The following is a 17,606-nucleotide window of genomic DNA, read 5'->3' as shown; positions in this document are numbered from 1 at the left end:
GGAATATGGTGCCAATTTGGATTTAACCACAGTGCTATCTCTGGACAGCTGGTCCTCTGGGCAGGGGTGCCATTGTTGTGACATTACATTCACTGTTAACTGCTCGCCCTTGCCCATTAAACACGCCTATGCTCAGCGTGAATGCTAGTCTGCAGCAGGGCAGGGCATGGAGGCTGCCAGTTGGCTGTATGTTTGGGGCTTAAGGTTGATTCGTTGATGTAAAGTAGTAGGACCACTAGCTAGCACAGTAACAAAGGCCTACAGTACAGTACAGTAAGGCCTACAGTAACAACAACACAGGTCCGTGCAGCTGGGAAGATGTGGACTAATCTGAACCCATATCACCCAGCCACCCAATGTTATCAAGGTCTAGCACAGGGTTGGGCAACTTCTATCTTCGTGGGCCGGAGTGGTGTCACACTTTTCCCCCATCCCTAGCAAACACAGCTGTTAAGCTAATTGCGTTCTAAACTGAAGATCCTGATTCGATTATTGGAGTCGGGTGTGTTTGTTAGGGCTGGGGAAAATGTGTGACAACAATCAGGCCCCGAGGAGTTGCCCATCCCTGGTCGCGCAGACCAGATCAGATCCTGAACAGACACCCTCTAGAGCAGAGGTATTCAACTCTTACCCTACAAGGTCCAGAGCATGCTGATTTTCTGTTCTACCTGATAGTGAATTGCACCCACCGGGTGTCCCAGATCTAAATCAGAGGTCCATAGTTGAGTTTGAGGGCTCTAGAGTATTGGAAAACTGGATGGGTTCCAATCCCCTAATATATTATACCAGCAAGAGCCTATAAGCCTATAGTTCAGTATGCTTTAGGCTATATGTTTTTCCACCCACTCTTCATCTGCATAGCTCTATCACATGTTTGGTTAAATCCTAGAAATATCTCTTTATTTTCACCGTTTGCCTCTTTATTCCAGACAAAATGCGATTATGTAAGAAATAAGACTTTGATCTCTTTCAAACTCTGAAAAAAAACAGCTCTAAGAACAATGGCTGACGTGTGTTCATTGGCCCGATGTAGTAATCTCAGAGAGAACAGTGACATTTGATTGGGCGGTGGGGAAGCGGAGGGGTCGGGGTGAGGCGAAAGGGTTTGTAATCCGATTTAATAACCACGTCAAAATCAGATTTCTACTGAGTCATGTCATGAGTCCTGGGCATTCTGGGTAAAGGCTGGTAAAGTTCTAGACTGGTTAGATTGGTTCTGGAAGTCTCTCTTCATCCTTGGTTTCTATCTTTGTCCCGTCCCTTTTGGTTCTTTTATTCTTTTTTGTTAGAATCTTCGTTCTGTGGGACTTATTGTTGTGATCAACAAAGGACATTTTGCTCAAAACGTATTTTCCACCATTGTGTTTTTCACCTTCTGAAATGGATTAAAGTCCTTGGCTGCTCAATAACATTCTCCTAAATTGGTGAGCAATTACCATGAGCATTTTGCGCAGGCGGAGTGAGTTCTTTGGACTCCTGGACACTGTGTGCTCGCCCAAAACAGACATGATGAAAACGGATGTGCTGAGAAGGGCCTCGGCGCCGAACCCGGGGATGGGTGCAGGGACGGGGTTGAGCCGTGAGAGCCAGCAGCTGACCCCGTTTGAGGTGTATCTGCAGACCCTACTGCAGATGAAGATTACCAGCTCTGTGAGTGTGTATCAGTAACTGGTGATTCTCTCCTCATTTTCAACATCTCTGTCTTAGTTAGGAGACAGTTACACACCTGAGCTCCACAGTCTGTACAATACCTTTAGTAGCAATTTAATCTGCAATGCATTACTTAAAAAAATACATGATACAGTATCTGAAGGAACCTTACTTGGCTTAAATTAAATGTAGGCTATGTACACTAGCACAAATCTACTGTCACTTGGTGTCAGTTGAACTTCTGAGCTCAGGGACAGCGCATGTATTTGTCACATGGCGGCAGTTAGCCTAGTGGTTCGAGTGATGGGCCAGTAACCAGAAGGGTGCTGGATCGAATCCCCGAGCTGACAAGGTATGTTGTTCTGAGCAAGGCAATGAACCCACTTTTCCCTGGGTGCCGTGAACCCACTTTTCCCTGGGTGCCGTGGATGTTGATTAAGGCAGCACCCCCGCACCTCTCTGATTCAGAGGGGTTGGGTTAAATGTGGATGACACATTTCAGTTGAACACATGCAGTTGGACAACTGACAAGGACTTTCCCTGATGAGCAAAGCCCAAATGATTTCTGCTGAAAAGGCCTCAATGAATGAGTCATTTACCACCCTTCCAGTTACAGTGACTCACAGCCAGGGATCTAAATTAACATGTTTTAATTGGTAGCACTGGTGCTCCCAACTTAAACAAGGCAACAGTAAACATGTTGTCTCCCACGATTGAGGCAGCACCCCCCCCTCCCAATTTGTGACAATTATTCAAACAATTAAGTATTTTTTCCCTCGCCGGAAATGCGCACTGATAGCTCACAATGGATGGGACGTCAGGGAACGGACTTGACTGCTTGATAGAGAGATGCATTGAAGTTTTCAGTTATTTCTATAGCGCCTCCCTTTCGCCAATCAGTGTAATTTTGTGAATGTCGGATCTCCATGGCAAGACACATCATTCACCCAAGTTTCGTCAAAATAGGGCCAGTGGTGTCTGAGATATCGTGTGTAACTAACGCACGGAGATAGATTCATAGTCCCACCCATTGCCAAAATTAATACATTGTTAACTGTATCTGTATAGAATTACAGTGCCTGTAGATAGTCGACACGCCCTTTCAAAACCTTTTGTGAATGGGCGGAGCTTATAGATTCTTAAGGAAAAAAAAAATTCTCATGAGGGGATGCATATATGTACAGTGGCTTGTGAAAGTATTCACCCCCTTGGTATTTTTCCTATTTTGTTGCCTTACAACCTGGAATTACAATAGATTTTTTGGGGGGGTTTGTATCATTTGAGTTACACAACATGCCTACCACTTTGAAGATGCAAAATATTTTCTGTTGTGAAACAAACAAGAAATAAGACAAAAAAAACTGAAAACATGAGAGTGCATAACTATTCACCCCCCCAAAGTCAACACTTTGTAGAGTCACCTTTTGCAGCAATTACAGCTGCAAGTCTCTTGGGGTATGTCTCTTTAAGCTTGGCACATCTAGCCACTGGGATTTTTGCCCATTCTTCAAGGCAAAACTGCTCCAGCTCCTTCAAGTTGGATCGGTTCTGCTGGTGTACAGCAATCTTTAAAACCACTCGAGTGTTGCTTTAGCAGTATGCTTAGGGTCATTGTCCTGCTGGAAGGTGAATCTCCGTCCCAGTCTCAAATCTTTGGACGATTGAAACAGGTTTCCCTCAAGAATTTCCCTGTATTCAGCGCCATCCATCAATCCTTCTATTCTGACCAGTTTCCCTGTCCCTGCCGATGAAAAACATCCCCATAGCATGATGCTGCTACCCCCATGCTTTACTCTGGGGATGGTGTTCTCGGGGTGATTAGAGGTGTTGGGTTTGCAACAGACATAGCCTTTTCCTTGATGGCCAAAAAGATACATATTAGTCTCATCTGACCAGAGTACCTTCTTCCATATGTTTTGGGAGTCTCCCACATGCCTTTTGGCGAACACCAAACGTGTTTGCTTATTTTTTTCTTTTTTTTTCTGGCCACTCTTCCGTAAAGGTCAGCTCTGTGGAGTGTACAGCTTAAAGTGGTCCTATGGACAGATACTCCAATCTCTGCTGTGGAGCTTTGCAGCTCCTTCAGGGTTATCATTGGTCTCTTTGTTGCCTCTCTGGTTAATGCCCTACTTGCCTGGTCCGTGAGTTTTGGTGAGCGGCCCTCTCTTGGCAGGTTTGTTGTGGTGCCATATTCTTAAAAAAGATTTATAATGGATTTAATATTTTTTATAACCCAACCCTGATTTGTACTTCTCCACATCTTTGTCCCGACCTGTTTGGAGAGCTCCTTGGTCTTCATGGTGCCGCTAGCTTGGTGGTGCCCCTTGCTTAGTGGTGTTGCAGACCCTGGTGCCTTAAAGAACAGCTGTATATATACTGAGATCATGTGAAACTTAGATTGCACACTGGTGGACTTTATTTAACTAATTATGTGACTTCTGAAGGTAATTGGTTGCACCAGATCTTATTTAGGGGCTTCATATCAAAGGGGGTGAATACATATGCATGGTCACTTATAATTCTTTATTTTTTTCATTTCACTTCACTAATTTGGACTATTTTGTGTATGTCCATTACATGAAATCCAAATATAAATCCATTTAAATTACAGGTTGTAATGCAACAAAATATGAAAAACGCGAAGGGGGATGAATACTTTTGCAAGGCACTGTACAAAATGTCATGACTGTAGCTCAAAATGGAAAGGAGATATGCTTGTTCAAAGTTTGGTGGGGGACAAAAAAAAATGCAGGAAATGTAATGCGCCGAGCTTAAAAGTCCTTATGAGGGTTGAATGTTTTTCCAGTATTTTACAAATGTTCCATGCCAAGAATAAATCACTGTTCTCTCGGGAAACCCGGTATTTCCCACCAAAACCGGAAGTGTCATTCAAAAGCATTATAAAGCATATACAGTATATTCAGAAAGTATTCAGACCCCTTGACTCTTTCCACATTGTGTTACGTTACAGCCTTATCCTAGAATTGATGCAATAGTTTGTCTTCCTCATCAATCTACACACAATACCCCATAATGACAAAGTGTAAACAAGTTTTTAGAAATGTTTGCAAATGTATAAAAAATGTAAAACAGAAATACCTTACTTGCTATGAGATTCGAAAATGAGCTCAGGTGCATCCTGTTTTCATTGATGATCCTTGAGATGTTTCTACAACTTGACTGAGTCCACCTGTGCTAAATTCAGTCGATTGGACATGATTTGGAAAGGCACACATCTGTCTATATAAGGTCCCACAGTTGACAGTGCATGTCAGAGCAAAAACCAAGCCAGACGGAAGCCACTCCTCAGTGAAAGGTCCGCTTGGAGTTTGCCAAAAGGCGCCTAAAGGACTTTCAGCCCTAGTCCTTATGGGGAACGTGTTGCTTAAGAGGAGATGCAAATACTGTATGCACAAAATGTCATGACTGTAGCTTGTTCAAAGTCTGGAATTTTAGTTGATTACTATAGCCTATAGGAAGGAGGTGAAATCTAGTTTTTAGTTTATTATAAAAAGCTAAAATGTTGATACAAATACCTGCAAGCTGAGATCTACTGATCAGATTAATTTAAAAAATGACTTAAAAATCTTAATGTAACAGTCCTGACCTATTTATGTTAGTTTTTATGTGTTTATGGTCAGGGCATGTGTTTTGGGTGGGCAGTCTATGTTATCTGTTTCTATGTTGGTTTCGGTTTGCCTGGTATGGCTCTTGATTAGAGGCAGGTGGTTTGCATTTTCCTCTAATCAAGAGTCATATTTAGGTAGGGCATTCTCACTGTTTGTTTGTGGGTGATTGTCTCCTGTGATGTTTTCGTGTTGTCGATGTATATTCACAAACGGGACTGTTTGGCTGTTCGTTTTGTTTCGATGTCGTCTGTTGCCTGTTCGTGAGTTTACGTTTCAGTTATGTAAGTTTATGTTCAGGTTTTCGTTCTACGTCGTTTTGTTATTTTGTAAGTTTTGAAAGTGTTTGTTTTTTCGTGTTGCCATCATTATTCAGTTTTGTCGTTTATAAAATAAAGATGGCTTATTTCCCTGACTCCGCATTTTGGTCCGAAGATCCTTCTCTCCTCACCTCATCCGAGGATGAGGAAAGCGACAGTTCTTACAGAATCACCCACCAACAAAATGTGACCAAGCGGTATGGGAATGCTCGACGGAGCAACAAGGACTTTTGGACTTGGGAGGAGATCCTGTCTGGTAGAGGACCCTGGGCGCAAACTGGAGAATATCGCTGCTCTCGTGAGAAGAGTGAGGCAGCCACAGCCCAGGAGCGGTGGTTTAAGGAGGCAGCTAGGAGACGTGGATGGAAGCCGGAGAATCAAGCTCGAAACCGGAATTATGAGGGGACACGTCTTGCACGGAAGCCCGAAAAGCCCGTGAGTAACTCCCAAAAATTTCTTGGGGGGGGGGCTAAAGGGTAGTGGGCCAAGGGCAGGTAGGAGACCTGCGCCCACTTCCCAGGTTAACCGTGGAGAGCGGGAGTACGGGCAGACACCGTGTTACGCAGTAGAGCGCACGGTGTCTCCTGTACGTGTGCATAGGCCGGTGCGGGTTATTCCACCTCCCCGCACTGGTAGGGCTAGATTGGGCATTGAGCCAGGTGTCATGAGGCCGGCTCAACGCGTCTGGTCTCCAGTGCGTCTCCTCGGGCCGGCATACATGGCACCTGCCTTACGCATGGTTTCCCCGGTTCGCCTACACAGCCCGGTGCGGGTTATTCCACCTCCCCGTACTGGGTGGGCGACCGGGAGCATTCAGCCAGGTAAGGTTGGGCAGGCTCAATGCTCAAGAGAGCCAGTACGCCTGCACGGTCCGGTATTTCCGGCGCCACCTCCCCGCCCCAGCCTAGTACCTACAGTGCCTACACTACGCACTAGGCTACCAGTGCATTTCCGGAGCCCTGTTCCTCCTCCACGCACTCTCCCTATAGTGCGTGTATCCAGTTCAGTGCCTCCAGTTCCGGCCCCACGCACTAAGCCACCTGTGCGTCTCCTAAGTCCTGTACACACTGTCACTTCTCCCCGTACTAGTCCTGAGGTGCGTGCCCTCAGCCAGGTGCCACCAGTGCCGGTACCACGCACCAGGTATAGAGTACGCTTTGAGAGTTCAGTGTGCCCTGTCCCTGCTCCACGCACTAGTAGGAAGGTGCTTATCATTAGCCCGGTGCCTCCAGTTCCGGCACCACGCACCAGGTCTACAGTGCGCCGTATCCGGCCAGAGCCATCCGTCTCCCCAGCGCCATCTGAGCCATCCGTCTCCCCAGCGCCATCTGAGCCATCCGTCTCCCCAGCGCCATCTGAGCCATCCGTCTCCCCAGCGCCATCTGAGCCATCCGTCTGCCAGGAGCCTGCAAAGCCGCCCGTCTGCCATGAGCCTGCAAAGCCGCCCGTCTGCCATGAGCCTACAGAGCCATCCGCCAGACAGGAGCCGCTAGAGCCGTCAGCCAGACAGGAGCCGCTAGAGCCGCCCGCCAGACAGGATCTGCCAGAGCCGCCAACCAGACAGGATCTGCCAGAGCCGCCAACCAGACAGGATCTGCCAGAGCCGCCAACCAGACAGGATCTGCCAGAGCCGCCAACCAGACAGGATCTGCCAGAGCCGCCAGAGAGCCATGAGCAGCCAGAGCCGTCAGAGAGCCATGAGCAGCCAGAGCCGTCAGAGAGCCATGAGCAGCCAGAGCCGTCAGAGAGCCATGAGCGTCGAGAGCCGTCAGAGAGCCATGAGCGTCGAGAGCCGTCAGCCTGCCATGAGCGTCGAGAGCCGTCAGCCTGCCATGAGCGTCGAGAGCCGTCAGCCTGCCATGAGCGTCGAGAGCCGTCAGCCTGCCATGAGCGTAGAGAGCCGTCAGTCTGCCATGAGCGTCGAGAGCCGTCAGCCTGCCATGAGCGTAGAGAGCCGTCAGTCTGCCATGAGCGTCGAGAGCCGTCAGCCTGCATGGACCTGCCAGAGCCGTCCAAACAGGACCTGCCAGAGTCCTTCAGCCGGGATCTGCCCCTTGTCCCGGTGTTGCCCCTTGTCCCGGTGTTGCCCCTTGTCCCGGTGTTGCCCCTTGTCCCGGTGCTGCCCCTTGTCCCGGTGCTGCCCCTTGTCCCGGTGCTGCCCCTTGTCCCGGTGCTGCCCCTTGTCCCGGTGCTGCCCCTTGTCCCGGTGCTGCCCCTTGTCCCGGTGCTGCCCCTTGTCCCGGTGCTGCCCCTTGTCCCGGTGCTGCCCCTTATTCCAGTGATGGTCCTTATCCTGGTGCTGCCCCTTGTTCTGGTGCTGCCCCTTGTCCCGGTGCTACCCCTTGTCCCGGTGCTGCCCCTTGTCCCGGTGCTAGCTGTTTATTTAGGGGAAGGTAGTGTTAGGGTGGTCAGTAGAAGGGGTAGAAAGAAGAGGGGAGTGACTATGGTGGTGCGGGGACAGCGTCCTGAACCGGAACCACCACCGTGGTCAACTGCCCACCCGGACCCTCCCCTGGACTTTGTGCTGGTGCGCCCGGCGTTCGCACCTTGGGGGGGGGGGGGGTACTGTAACAGTCCTGACCTATTTATGTTAGTTTTTATGTGTTTATGGTCAGGGCATGTGTTTTGGGTGGGCAGTCTATGTTATCTGTTTCTATGTTGGTTTCGGTTTGCCTGGTATGGCTCTTGATTAGAGGCAGGTGGTTTGCATTTTCCTCTAATCAAGAGTCATATTTAGGTAGGGCATTCTCACTGTTTGTTTGTGGGTGATTGTCTCCTGTGATGTTTTCGTGTTGTCGATGTATATTCACAAACGGGACTGTTTGGCTGTTCGTTTTGTTTCGATGTCGTCTGTTGCCTGTTCGTGAGTTTACGTTTCAGTTATGTAAGTTTATGTTCAGGTTTTCGTTCTACGTCGTTTTGTTATTTTGTAAGTTTTGAAAGTGTTTGTTTTTTCGTGTTGCCATCATTATTCAGTTTTGTCGTTTATAAAATAAAGATGGCTTATTTCCCTGACTCCGCATTTTGGTCCGAAGATCCTTCTCTCCTCACCTCATCCGAGGATGAGGAAAGCGACAGTTCTTACACTTAAGCCCATGCAACAATAACAAATTAAAAACAGTCTGTAGCAATGAGGTTTGTGCATATTGGCTCTGCTTGAATTGCCTTGCTGGTGTTGTTCTTCTCAGACCATTTCCAAATGATATTTCAAAAGGTTTATGATCACACCGGTAATAGATCAGTTGTTGTATTGCTTGTGAGGCACAGCTGAGTGGGCATAAACGTTTTTTAAATTTCAATTTACTGACGCTGCCTGCATCTGATGATCAGTTTCAGCGGGAGGGAGGGAGGGAGGGAGGGAGCAGCCCTCTGCTCTCTCACCGTCCGCTGAGACTGACTATGACCAAAGAGGGAACACCGTCTTCCAGCTGATGGCGAAACTCGAGTCACGCCGCATTATTTTGGCCTCATCCACAAATTCATGTTACTCCTATGACCAGAGAAAGTGAAATATTTCCACTAATAATAACAATGCGAGCCTTTTGATACACTCATTCATTGCAGCTGCAGTGCTGGTTGAAGTGGACGAAGGGAGAAGCTCATTTTCTGGCTTATAAAAGTGTTGAATAAAAAGGTTTGACAGAGCTGAATGTAAACATGAACTCGCTCATTAAAAACAGCAGCTTCTTTGCTGTATTCCTTGACAGTCTCTCTTTTAGACATTTGGAACTCGCACAGTATCAATTTTGCTGTCCACTCGAGGAAGCTGCAGACACTGTAATCTAAGCAATCTGATTGACGAGCCTTAGGCCTATAGGTGCTCTTGATTTAGGTGCCCGCGGGGGTATGGAACTCGGAGGCAGCGGTACAGCAAAGCCTGATCACAACAACGATTATTCCTGGCGATTTTTTTTCTTCTTCTCCTCTAGTCGTATTGGTGCTCCCAAAATCAAATTCCAAGTAGCACAGCTAAATATTTCGGAGAATATGCGACAACAATGGCCTCACTTTAGAGCCCTGCTAACAGCAGAACAGTAGCAACTTCCTGTTTCTCCACTAGAGAGAGGAGATTGGCAAATGGGCCTGTGAGGTGATGCACAGCTCAGAATCAACCATAACCAACATCGGTGAAGGGTTTGACTGACTAAACAGTGGTGTGATTTTGACAGTATAATCTCTATGAGAAATGGGGAAAAGCGTAGCCTTTTACAGGACCCACTCTGTTGAGTGTACACACACGGAAGGACACATGCAAAGCAAGCCCGCACGTGTGGACAGACACACCATGACTAGCCATGGTCACGTTTTTATAAATATGTGCACGGCATGCAAACAACATTGCTAACACACATGCTGATGTCAGCACACTCAGCCAGCTGCGTTTATGCAAAAAAAAAGGATGTGTGTGTGTGTGTGTGTGTGTGTGTGTGTGTGTGTGTGTGTGTGTGTGTGTGTGCGTACATATTTTTAGAGGACCGCTTTGAATACTTTATCAGCAGCTCAATTGGCTGGAGCAAAAGTCTCCGACAGCTGAAACAAAAGTATGCTTATAGGAGGCTAAGCATTAAGGGCGAACTTACATTCTAATCGCCATATAGGCTTTTTTATAATGCATGGGGAAGATCAGAGATGGTTTTAGTCAGGGTGATGAGGAGTCACTGCTTGTGGTTCAGACCAGGCTGAAACGGCCACATCAAGTGAAGGGAAGGAAGGGAGAGGTTCAGTCTAGGTTAATGATTACAGTCTTGTGTGAAGTCATTGTTTAGGGGGAGTAGGGCGGGGGGCGATGGAGTTGAAGGGGGCACTTAAAGTGCTTTTGTGCCTTTTTAGTTCAGCAAGGCAAATGTTTGTGGTGATACTCACTGTCCAGTGGAGCCCTGTGTGTGTGTGTGTGTGTGTGTGTGTGTGTGTGTGTGTGTGTGTGTGTGTGTGTGTGTATGTGTGTGTGTGTGTTGTTTGTGTCCCTTTGTGTGTGTGTGTGTGTCCCTCCGCCTAGGGGTTACTGAGTCCTCCAGTGGAGATTATTATTCCTACCCAGTCCACTGGACAAAGCCTCTGTGTGCTCGGGACCCAGGTCGGCATCTCCCACTAAATATTTGCCCTGGTGGTCGGACGCCCAATACTTGTGAGACACGCTGGAGTAGCCTAATGCATTGATAGGGCAGGGAGGAAACAAAACAACTATTTTGCAGAGTACAACTCTCCTCTCTGCCCTACTGTGCCTTTGTGTTAGAGAGAGAGAGAGAGTGTTATACGTCATGACGTGACATTTGTTGGTTGTTTAGAATAGGAAAACTACTGAGCAATCAGACATTTCCCTCTATACTGCTGTAGTTTATTAGACAGGCAAGGACCAGAACTTCTGTCGGTGCATGTAGACTTGTTAGCACCAATGGGGTATTCATCACAACGAGCTAATGACCGATTGGGGGGGGGGGGCTTTTACACAACCAACCAATCAACCAATCAGGGATTTATTGTTCATCAGAGTTTCTCGTCGAGAGATATTCTTAAAAAGACCTAACCCCCCCCCCCCCCCCCCCCCTCTTTCACCTCCCACTCTTGTGAAATAGATATGACATTTAGGCTATAAGAGATCAAAGATAATGTCGTATTAGGAAAGTACTTTGTCCCTGTTAGCAAAACAATGATGAAACTGACACTGGTATACTGACCTGTGGCGCTCACTGTTTGCACTGTACGTTTAGTTTAGATAATGAGTTGTAAGGACCACAAGTCCTAAGGACTTTAGGCTACATGATAAAGACTTGGTGCATAGGTCCGGTAGTTCAGTATCTCAGCAACAAAGACCCGGGGAGCTTTCCTCAAGATGCTAAGATCAGGATAGAATTCCTGATGATTATCCTGGTCTATTATTTAGAAGAAACCAAATCACCCTAATCAGCCTAATGTTAATACTTTGTGATACTTTTCAGTGGAATGACTTATTCCTCGTAACAAGGGCCGGGAGTTTGTCTCTGACCATGTGAACTGACCAGGAAAACCTCTGGGCTGTAGTTAGGCCTATAGCCAATACATTTTTCCTTGTCAGGTCATACGGTCAGGAAAGTCTCCTCTTAGCCCTGCTCATAACATCTGGTCCACACTTCTATTCTACTACATACTTCTATTCTATTCTACTATGATGCGAAGGATCTCTGACTGAGACAATGACTTTTAAGCCCTCGTTAGTTCTAGTCCCATTGTCCTCCTGTCTATCCGACCCAGCAGAACATCTGTCCCCTCTGTCTCTCTGTTTCACCTCTGTTGGGACATCTGGTGTCCCCCTCTCTCTCTCCACGTGTGTCCTGTGGTATGACTATTATTTCTGGAGGAACAGTGGGAGACGATGCTACTTCTGGTTGTTAATGTTTTCTGTCTGCATGATATTGTTGGGCTCCCGAGTGGCACAGCGGTCTGAGGCACTGCATCTCAGTGCTAGAGGCGTCACTACAGACACCCTGGTTTGATTCCAGGCTGTATCACAACTTGCCGTGATTGGGAGTCCCATAGGGTGGTGCATAATTGGCCCAGCGTCGTCCGGGTTTGGCCGGTGTAGGCCTTCATTGTAAATTGTAAAATAAGAATTTGTTCTTAATTAACTGACTTGCCGAGTTAAATAAAATAAAAATACATTATTACTGGTGGTATTCATATTTTTTTTATTTAACTATGTAAGTCAGTTAAGAACAAATTCTTATTTACAATGACGGCCTATATATATATATATATATATATATATATATATATACAGTATACACACACACACAGTACCAGTCAAAAGTTTGGACACACCTGCTCATTCAAGGGTTTTTCTTTATTTTTACTATTTTCTACATTGTAGAATAATAGTGAAGACATCAAAACTATGAAATAACATCAAAACTAAGAATTAACACTTTTTTTGTTTAACACAAAAAAAAGTGTTAAACAAACCATAATATATTTTATATTTGAGATTCTTCAAAGTAGCCACCCTTTGCCTTGATGACAGCTTTGCACACTCTTGGCATTCTCTCCACCAGCTTCATGAGGTAGTCACCGTGAGGTAGTCACCTGCGATGCAGTGCCTTCGACCGCTGGGCCACTCGGGAGGCCCTACAGCCTACACCATAGGAAAAAACACAAATAACTTGATACATGTGAATAACAGTTTTATAGAGGCTAGATTTTGACTCCAGAGTGCAGATGATGTGTTTGAAAGCACAGTGTTTTGTAGACTCACTCCCATCTATGACATTTCTGTGACTATGCGATAATAAGCTAACTATGTGTAGGCCTATCTTTAGTACCTGATTGGTATGTGTGTCTCTCTCTCTCTCTCTGTGTGTGTGTGTGTGTGTGTGTGTGTGTGTGTGTGTGTGTGTGTGTGTGTGTGTGTGTGTGTGTGTGTGTGTGTGTGTGTGTGTGTGTGTGTGTGTGTGTGTGTGTGTGTGTGTGTGTGTGTGTGTGTGTGTGTGTGTGTGTGTGTGTGTGTGTGTGTGTGTGCGTGCGTGCGTGTTTCCTTAAGAGTTTGTGACCCACAGAAACATGTAGGTCCATGACTCTTGCTCACTTAACAGGCTATTAGATAGCGTTCCCTTATTTCAGCTGCCCTGTTCAACCTTAAACACTGACCCCTCCCCTCTCTCTGTCTAATGGCCTATTGAATGCCTCTTCCCACTGGGTACAGCTTTCCATTTATTGAAAACACTGACCTGTAAAGAAAGGTTGGAGGTAGTTGGTATGGCATGGTAAGGTATGAGACATACTAGTCCTAGCCTGTAATGATCAACAGGGTTTGTAAGTCTGCCTGGTCTACTACAGTCTTTCATTGGTATGAAAGGAAAACAGCAAACCACCAACCTGGAGTTAGGTGCCAATAAAATAATCGGAATCGCAATCTAAAAAGCTTATAGAGGAGGTTTCTCTAGATCTGGCTTCATTTATTTTGCGCTCCCTCTTTTGGAAGGTTCTGGATGGATGATGTCCTTATTTTTCCTCGTGTCCTCTCTCCCGTCAAAAAGAGAGGGCGCCGTGTCAAACGTTTCATCCGAAGTTGTTGTCTTTCTTCTTCCAAGGCCTGTCGTGGTGAATCATCCTATGTCGGAGCTTACAGGGCCGTTATTATACACGTCTTGTCTCTGGGAGATTGCGGCTCTTTGGCGTTCTGTTCTGAACAGAGATTAAACAGAAGCAACAACAGCAGTCTCTCTGGAGAGTTGAGATGTCAAGGGAGGGAGGGAGGGAGGGAGAGGGGGAGAGAGAGAGAGAGCTTTCCAAAATACTTGGCAGTAGTCAATGATTTGCAGACCCTATCTAAATGTTGTTGGCCACCTTCAGGGGCCAGCATAATGGGGGCATTGTTACCCTCTACCACCCTCTGTGGTTGAAAAACAAGTGTAGAAACTAGCCAGGTTGTTGCCTTGGGGGCTTTATGCAAAGTCATCGCATTATTTTTCAGTGCCAACAGAAGTTATATTTTACCTTTCATTCCATGTTAGATTACAGTAAGGGGCTAAGGAGAGAGGAGAAGGAAGAGGAGGAGGAGAAGGAAGAGGAGGAGGAGAAGGAAGAGAGAGAGAGAGAGAGAGAGAGAGAGAGAGAGAGAGAGAGAGAGAGAGAGAGAGAGAGAGAGAGAGAGAGAGAGAGAGAGAGAGAGGGAGAGAGAGAGAGAGGAGAGGAGAGAGAGAGAGAGAGGAGAGAGAGAGAGAGAGAGAGAGAGAGAGAGAGAGAGAGAGAGAGAGAGAGAGAGAATCGAGAGATGAGAGAGAGAGGAGAGAGAGAGAGAGAGAGAGAGAGAGAAGAGAGAGAGAGAGAGAGAGAGAGAGAGATCAGCCCGGATAATACCAAGAGTGATACAGAAGGGTAGCAGAGAAAGAGAGAGAGGGAGAGAGAGATCAGCCTGGATAATACCAAGAGTGATACAGAAGGGTAGCAGAGAAAGAGAGAGAGGGAGAGAGAGATCAGCCTGGATAATACCAAGAGTGATACAGAAGGGTAGCAGAGAGAGAGAGATCAGCCTGGATAATACCAAGAGTGATACAGAAGGGTAGCAGAGAGAGAGAGATCAGCCTGGATAATACCAAGAGTGATACAGAAGGGTAGCAGAGAGATCAGCCTGGATAATACCAAGAGTGACACAGAAGGGTAGCAGAGAGAGAGAGAGAGAGAGAGAGAGAGGGAGAGAGAGATCAGCCTGGATAATACCAAGAGTGATACAGAAGGGTAGCAGAGAGAGAGAGATCAGCCTGGATAATACCAAGAGTGATACAGAAGGGTAGCAGAGAGATCAGCCTGGATAATACCAAGAGTGACACAGAAGGGTAGCAGAGAGAGAGAGAGAGAGAGAGGGAGAGAGAGATCAGCCTGGATAATACCAGGAGTGACACAGAAGGGTAGCAGAGAGAGAGAGATCAGCCTGGATAATACCAGGAGTGACACAGAAGGGTAGCAGAGAGAGAGAGATCAGCCTGGATAATACCAGGAGTGATACAGAAGGGTAGCACAGAGGTCAGGCTGAGGAACACTCAGAAGCTAAATCATGTATTTTTTAATAGCAGCCCTGGAGAGATGACCAAACCAAGCTATGGGATTAAATATAAAATCAGATTGCTTGTCAATAGGCATGACCGTACATAGGCCTACCTACACAGAGCCATATAGTAGTATAGAGATGTATAGGTAGGCATAGGCCTTCAAAAAAATCCTTTGCTAAGCTACTTTACCACAAACAAGCACATCTTTGTGCGTTTTTGTAACATGTAGCATTAGCCTTCGTAGTGCCTCCTTTGTTGTTCATTTCAAGCCTTCTCACATCTCATGGAGGAGTGGGGTGATATAGCCTACGGTACGGTATGTTGATTTGACTAAATATAATTCAATGGGCCGATCCGATGTGCAGTACAATAGTGGATCGGACAAGGCCTGAAACAACAAGTGTAGGAACGGCTGTGCCTGTCCCAGACCGCTGTGGAAATGAGGTCAGAGGTTACAGCTGATACAGAAGTGGGGCACGAGCAGGGGGCCATGGGATAGGAGGGGGTGAGAGGAAAGAATGAGAGGAGGGGTTGAGAGGAGAGCGAGGGACCGCGTCCCATAGTCAGGATGTTTTCCTCGGGAATGAAACAATGGGACAGCGCGAGGGGTTTTGAACACGAAGGCAGATGCTGACAGGGAATTTCTATAGATTTCAGATTTCAGAAATAGATTGAAACAATGAAGATGGAGTGTCTCATGAAGCCGAGCGCCCAGTTTCTGATGAGCGAGACTACATATGCTGTGACTGTCTGCCTCTTCTGGATTGTCTTAACACGTTGTTTTGATGTGTCAAGGCAATAGAGAATTGCAGTGATGGTTTTCTGTGATGTTGGAGTGCACCTTTGACACAGATTCCTGTACTCTCTGTAGTTTTCCTTGATATTTTGTTCTGATATGCAGTATTACTCATAATTTATTAGCACTCATTCTGCCTGTAGGAATCGCCTGGCCAAGGTGTTTTTTTTCCCCTTTCTAGTGGAAAGCCATTCGCTCCCTTTCTTCTCTCTACTCTTTCTGAGATCGCTCTCTTTCGCGCGTGTCTTTCTGACCTCTCTCTTAGACGGTAGAAAGTGTCCTCTTAGTCATGTATTCAGACCACATGTGTCACAAATGTGACACATCTTTTCCCCAGAAGTGTCCCCCACAGTCCTGCCTTGTGTTGTCCAGGTAATGAATGAGGGGAAGTCGGTCATCTGTCATCAAAGTGAACCCTCCCTCTTTCTCCACTCCAGTCCCCTCCCTTTAAACCCCTCCTTCTCTTTCTTCTCCACCTCTTTTACTCCCCTCTATCCTCTTTCCCCCCCCCCCCCCTCGCTCTGAATCATTCCTCCTCTGACATCCCACTGAGTTCACCTCACGCCTGACGGAGTATTTAGCTCGCATGCTCCCAGGCTACGGCTGGCCGCAGATGCAGAGTGCGTGTAGGAGTGTGTGTGTGTCTCAGTACTGCATCCCTCTCTCTTGTTCCGGGACCCTCGTTCTCCCAGACACCACCAGGGTAGATTTTGTTCTCCTCGGTGGGAATAGGGACAAGGAATAGTGCGCTTGACCCTTCGAATGGTCACTGGACTTCCTTGGTAACCCTTTCTGTGTACTTTCAATGGACTGGATACCGTCAGTATTTTCTGGAGAATGATACCGTTTCCAACCTAACCACAGTGAGGCTTGACTGGCTGTTCCACTTTGGGCAGAGGAGAGTTGGACCGTGGTTGGATTTTGACGTTGGACAAGGGTGGATTTCCCCCCCTCCCCCTGCGACTATAGGATACCATGCTGCCTCAACTGCCTCAACTAAGAAGGGTAATGTGACTTACCCTATGTATTTTGTGTCAAATAATACATTGACAAGATATGCATTCGATCCCAGAGGGTAGAACTTGAAACATTCATTTCCAAAAGTGGTCCTCCTACTTTTGTGGAGGGATGCGTGTGTGAGTGAGGGGGATGTTTGTGCGTGTTAGTGCGTGGTGTGTTTGAATGCAGTGGGGTGTGGAGAAGTTCTGTATTATAGTCCGTTTTCATTCGGAGGAAGCTCATTATGTGTTCGTATGGTGAGACCCTGTTGAGCGGCCGCTGTCCAGTGTTTTAATGAACTTAACACTGTGAGGAGATCCGCTGCATCTATTTGGCACAGAGGCTGGCAACGAGTGGCGCGCACCGCTTCAGGGATGAAGAAGGGAGCAGAGAGAGGCGGAGAGAGAGAGAGAGAAAGAGGAGAGCATGCTGCAGACAGTGCGTGAGAGAGAGGGGGGGGGGGTGAGGGATAAAGACAAAGAAAGAAAAAAAATATGACATGAGAGGAAGCTACACGGGCATGTCTTTTCATTTCAATAGAATAGCCAAATGTTTTACAACTCTCTTCACGTGAGTGGGTCCACTGAGGGATGTTCGTGTGTAAACCTTCAACCGTACACGTATATGCTGCTGTTGTCCTTGTTTTCCTCAGATAGGGATCATAGTATGTTTTATGCTACATACTGTACATGCAGTA

At 46.8% G+C, this 17,606-nt stretch overlaps 1 protein-coding gene across 26 annotated transcripts in view; it reads left to right on the top strand.

Moving 5' to 3' along the window:
* The window catches only part of LOC129863727 (formin-binding protein 1-like), a 100,947-nt gene that overhangs the window by 20,605 nt on the left and 62,736 nt on the right, over window positions 1-17,606 (top strand). For 8 of the 26 annotated variants that reach the window (XM_055935928.1, XM_055935930.1, XM_055935944.1 and 5 more), the window contains exon 1: window positions 16,459-16,915. The exons of 1 other annotated variant lie outside the window; for it this stretch is intronic. In XM_055935928.1, the coding sequence (XP_055791903.1) occupies window positions 16,886-16,915 (30 nt within the window). In that variant the 5' untranslated portion in view covers window positions 16,459-16,885. Of the gene's footprint in view, window positions 1-16,457; window positions 16,916-17,606 lie in introns of those variants that run through there. 17 more of the 26 variants (XM_055935949.1, XM_055935948.1, XM_055935941.1 and 14 more) reach the window with 6 other exon arrangements.

Source organism: Salvelinus fontinalis, chromosome 10, assembly GCF_029448725.1.
Source record: "Salvelinus fontinalis isolate EN_2023a chromosome 10, ASM2944872v1, whole genome shotgun sequence".
In the NCBI taxonomy this organism is placed as follows: domain Eukaryota; kingdom Metazoa; phylum Chordata; class Actinopteri; order Salmoniformes; family Salmonidae; genus Salvelinus; species Salvelinus fontinalis.
The sequence above is the reverse complement of the archived record's forward strand: the minus strand, read 5'-3'. Positions and strand labels throughout refer to the sequence as shown.